The 4,981-nt window shown below is 46.9% G+C and overlaps 1 protein-coding gene across 1 annotated transcript; it reads right to left on the bottom strand.

The window, feature by feature from the left end:
* Nucleotides 1-3,544: 3,544 nt before the first annotated feature.
* CDRT4 (CMT1A duplicated region transcript 4) lies at nt 3,545-4,381 on the bottom strand (the record flags this gene model as incomplete). The annotated part of the gene is made up of 1 exon (XM_036452177.2): nt 3,545-4,381. A coding segment is annotated over one exon (465 nt), but the record flags the coding sequence as incomplete, so codon positions are not given.
* Nucleotides 4,382-4,981: the final 600 nt, after the last annotated feature.

Here is a 4,981-nt window from a genome sequence, read left to right as displayed (position 1 = left end):
GGCAGCTGATCGATGACTCTCTCTCATCGATGTTTCTAACTCTCTATCTCTCTCCCTTCCTCTCTGTACAAAATCAATAAAATATATATATTAAAAAAAAAAGAAAATGTTAAAAAATTTAACTCTGTGCCTATATTGACTATATATAAAGTAATTCTCTTGAATAGGAATCAAATAAACACAAAGAAAGTATTTTATAATTACTTTATTATGAAATATTAAGTAAACAAAATAGTGAAAAATTATAAAATTCTTATCTTGTCTGCACCTACGGCACACCAGGCAACATCTCGCGGCACACTAGTGTGCGGCGGAACAGCGGTTGAAAAACGCTGTTCTAGTAAAAAGCCTGCTCAGATTGGCCAGAGTCAGAGAGGCGGTCTATACAAAAAAGAACTGGTGTTGCCTCGGAAGTGGGGGGTAGTCATATACAGCGAATATAGGCCTAAACCTATGTTTTAACTGTAAAATTAGGGGGTCATCTTATACGCCGGAAAATATGGTATCTGTGTTGTATGTCCTGAAGGAAGAGACTAAGGGGTCTGTAAGGCAGTCTGTATGCCAGTGGTTGGCAAACTCATTAGTCAGCAGAGCCAAATATCAACAATACAACGATTGAAATTTCTTCTGAAAGCTGAAAACCGACTTCTGCCCAAGGGCCACCAAGTTTCAGTTGCGCTGTATGTGCACACCTGTGGCATTTTGTGGAAGAGCCACACCCAAGGGGCCAAAGAGACGAATGTGGTTCGCGAGCCGCAGTTTGCTGACCACTGACCTAGGCCAACAATGGCAAAAATAGGACTTCTGGCCTCTCCACACAGGCCATCAGTGCTGCTGATCCAGTCCGGCGCTCACAGGCCTGCAGTTAGGTTCTATCCCAGCCTCCTATCCCTGGTAGGGCTCCCAGGCCACCAGGCAGCTGGCTGGCAGGATCCTGCACCAGCACCTATGTTTATGTGGTGTGTCCTTGAAGTCTCCTGCAACCCCCTATCTGTCAGGCAGCCTTATCTCCTTCAAGATGTGCCCTAGGCCCTGACTGGGCTGCCTGTGGAGCTGCCTGATGTCCTGATAGCCCGGCCAGAGCAAAAATGGCCAGCAGGCTGTCACGTCTGAGGATTTCAACACCAGCTGTGGAATTTGCAAGTGGATGAATGCCATACTGTGCCCAGGAGCCAGAGAATGTGTTCAAAAACAGCTCCTAGGTATATGTCGCATGGGGCCTTAGTGACACAGCTCCTGGGCATATGTCAGAGGGGGCCTTAGTTACAGCTACACAGCAGCCAACAGAGAACCCTGCTTCTGCTTGAACAATACCAGCAAGGAGGCTAACTGCCTCAGCTCTCATGCCAAACAGAAAATTCCAGGTGCTGAGGAGATGAGAGGAGGCAGATGTGGGTTCTGGGACATCCAAGAAAGCTAGTTTCCTCTTAGAGATGGAAGCTCAGTATGTCCAGCATAACCTGAGCTGCCCGGGCCTCGGCTTGGAGGGCAGATGCGACCATACTAGGAATAGTCCGCATTCCTGCCTGCGCCCGCCTGCAGGAGTCGGCTAGGCTCAGACCCTGGAAGGGCCCCAGGCCTGCTCTGGGAGCACCCGGGATGCCTATTGTGGGCGGGGCCCAGGATGCCTGGCAGGTTCTTATGAACAAAGCTGACGCTGCCATGTGTCCGCTTGGCTCCACCAGACCTGGCTGCAGCTTTGCACAGGCCCAGGCAGTGGGCCCCATGTGCTGGTACTTGTGAAAGCAAGAGGTTCTCTCCCTAACTCTCCACTTATATTGCAGGGCCTTCCAAGATTTTAAACAAAGAGTCCTTGAAAAGTTGACTCCATGGAGCTCACAGAGATCTGCACAAGGAGACAAACCTCAGCAGCAGCCACCAGTTACTCAGCTGCCCCTCTGCCCTGGCCAAGGCATGGCTGTGGCTCAGTTGGCCTCACCCAGCTGCTTCTTCCCTGGAGGAGGGTTTCCCAGCAGCCTCCTCAGCCTTGTGCACATGTGGCTAGACCCGTGAGCCCAGCGTGGGCTTGAGCAGAGTCCACATTTCAAATAGAATCAGACGTTTTCAGTATTAAAATTGCCTCAGGAGACAGTCTGAACTGCCACAGATGCAACCCATTCTCGTCACACGTGGAGCTCAGTGTTGTTGTGGTTATAATAGATCTTGAATTAAATTCATCTAAACCCTATTTATACACTCATTTAAATTTAGAGAGTATAACTTTTCATAAGAACTATTAAACACCTAGAAATTTAATTTTAAAAACTAAGTTCTCTGCTCACAAAAGGATTGGGGGAAAAAATAATTCTAAATTTCTGCAAACTGTAACCATGGCTTTCTAAATCTACTCTAGTAATAAACTTCCATGAAAGGACAGATAAAAATTCTTGTTGGAGGAATGTATCCTGATGCCTGTAAGCTCTCGATGCACACAAAACACAGCCGCTTGGATGAGATGGGTTCACTTATGTTCTTTCTCGAACTCATTCTGGCCAGAGCTGAGATGCAGGATGGGGGGAGCCCCTCTGGGCAGCTGCTCCTGCCCTGCTCACAGCAGCCAGAGCTGAGCACACTCCCCCAGGCTCTGGGGTAGAGAGGACACATTTGTAGGGCAAATTCAACTTTTTCAAATGGCATTTATAGCAACAGGCACATTTCATCCTCTACATCTCTGTGAGGGAAGCGTGATAGGTATTAGCTGCTGTAGAAATAGAAACACAGAAACTCAGGGGAGGTTGAAGGGAAGAAAAGCCCCTGGAGCAGCTGTGCTCAGAGGTGAACCCGCATCTGAGACTGGCTGGGGCCTCCAGGAGGCCTGGTCCCTCGTGTGTGAAGACAGAGCCTGTTTGGCTGGGATGGTGGTTTAGCAACCCATGCTTTGGCCCCACGCAGGAGCCGCTCAGAGCCTGAGTGGTCCCAGTCTAGCTGTACTTTAACAAACAACAGCCGAGGTCCAGCTGTGGGCTTCACACCAGCTCTGCTGCGCAAGGCAAGCCTTAAAGAGGTCAGGGAGAAAGACCTCCATTTCCTAGCAGGTGACAGCCGAGCCTCCCTGCACTCTGTAAACCCTCCAAGGCAAGACATCTCAATATCAGGTTCAGCTGCCTAGTGGGGCAGCGAGGCGGGACCACAGGAACCCCATCGTGCTGGGTCAAGCTAATTTTCTCATGGCTTCAAGTCCATCCTTTTATCCTATTCTTTGAGATGCTGGGCTTGGGATTCTGCAACCCACATTCCTGCTCTCCGGCCTGATAGGCTCTGCCCACAGTGAGTACTAGAGGAAGCCCAGAGGCTGGAGACAGAGGAAGTAGCTCATGTTTGGTTTACTTCCTGTTTATCTCTCTGGGCTTCCTGTGCCTGTCCGTTTCCCTTAGCAATGCTTCTTGTTCATTCAGGTAATGTCAATTCCTTCAGAAGCATTTGAGGATAGCTTTTTGGTTTTCCCAACACGCACAGAATCAAACTCAGCCAAAACAGCCCCCTCCTCACTGCAGGAGCACCATCCCCACGGTGGCTCTCCTCTGAGCTCAGGCACTAGCACTCTCTCACCTCGGGAGCCTAGGATTCAGCCAACACCCCTCCAACTGTCTCACTTTTAGGTAGTCCAATAGCTTCCCTTTGTCCTGTCCACCCGCGGCCTTGGAGGTGATACCTGCTTCCTGTGTTTTCAGTTACCTGGATAATAATTCTTTCTATTCAATTATCTCTAATAATATCACTGGTGTGACTTCTGTCTCCTGTCTGGACACAGCCTAGTTTACACACAGTTAGGTCCCACAAATTGATAGTGGGAACTAGAGCTTGGGCTTCTCAGCCTGAGCAGGGGCAAGTTCGGCCTTGAAGGACATAGTGAAACTTGTGGCAAAAGAAGCTTAATTTCTGTACAATCTTGAGGGGTTGTTGCAGGGACTGCTTGCTAAACATTTAAATGTTTTTCCTTGCTGGCCAGAAGGGAGCTATATGGAAGCATCCTCATCAGAGGTTTTCGAGAGAAGATGATCTTGTTAAAGCTTGCAGTGGGACTTTCTCTGGAATCCATGTGATAGGGTTTGGGCTCTGGGATGACGATGGGACCTGTGGCTGATGTCGAAAAAGCACTCCACACCGACAACAGGGCCTCAGACTTCGAGTCCTTGAATGCCATTTTGCTAGAGTTCTTGGATGACTTTTTCCTTTTCAGCTGGACCATGCTGGACGCCTTGCTCTGCCTATGAGTCCTTCGGCTTTCCTCCAGAGCCTGGGAGCATTCCAGTTCTCTAACTTTGCTTTTCTCAATGAGTCTTTGCACCATTGGGGAGGTATATGTGACATAGGCTGGCCAGGGGTCTTGTTTTTCAAGCAGTTCCAGAGGAAGCCCAATGTTTTCTGTGAGTTCTGCCAACAAAACAAAACAAAATTAGGCAATTTAGAGACTCTCACAGACATTAATTCAATTCTTCAAAGAAGGAGAGGGTATAGGAAGTACATTTTGAACTTCCCTTAGTCCTATAATATTAATAGCTGTCTTACACCTCTGTTAGGGGGAATAAAATTAATCCAAAATTAGAAAACAGAATGACATTCCAGAGAGCATACCAAGTAAAGAACAGCATGATAGTGAGAGCTTGGATCATCCAGGCTGGGTTTCAGATCTTTATATAAGACCAACTTGTTTAGCTCTGAACTTCTATTGTTTGACAATAAAAAAGGTTACCGTAGGCTACAGTAAGGATTAAAACCTGTTAACCGAGCGGGACCTATAAATACGTCAAACGTAAACAATATCGGGAATGGGTAGGATGTATGAATACGTCCTTGAAATATATGTTGTGCCCTGAGAGGGACGGTATATATTTTTTGTAATCTTTATAATTGTTTGTAAAATTTATAATTTTTTAATTCAATGTTTCCATTTTTTTGTTGGTATTCTTTTCTATTTGTTTGTAATTTTGTATTTTCCTTTGTGCTTTATGTATAAATAAACGAAAAAAATATATTTCAT

Source organism: Pipistrellus kuhlii, unplaced genomic scaffold, assembly GCF_014108245.1.
Source record: "Pipistrellus kuhlii isolate mPipKuh1 unplaced genomic scaffold, mPipKuh1.p scaffold_m20_p_23, whole genome shotgun sequence".
Lineage (NCBI taxonomy): Eukaryota > Metazoa > Chordata > Mammalia > Chiroptera > Vespertilionidae > Pipistrellus > Pipistrellus kuhlii.
This window is presented reverse-complemented; position numbering and strand designations above follow the sequence as displayed.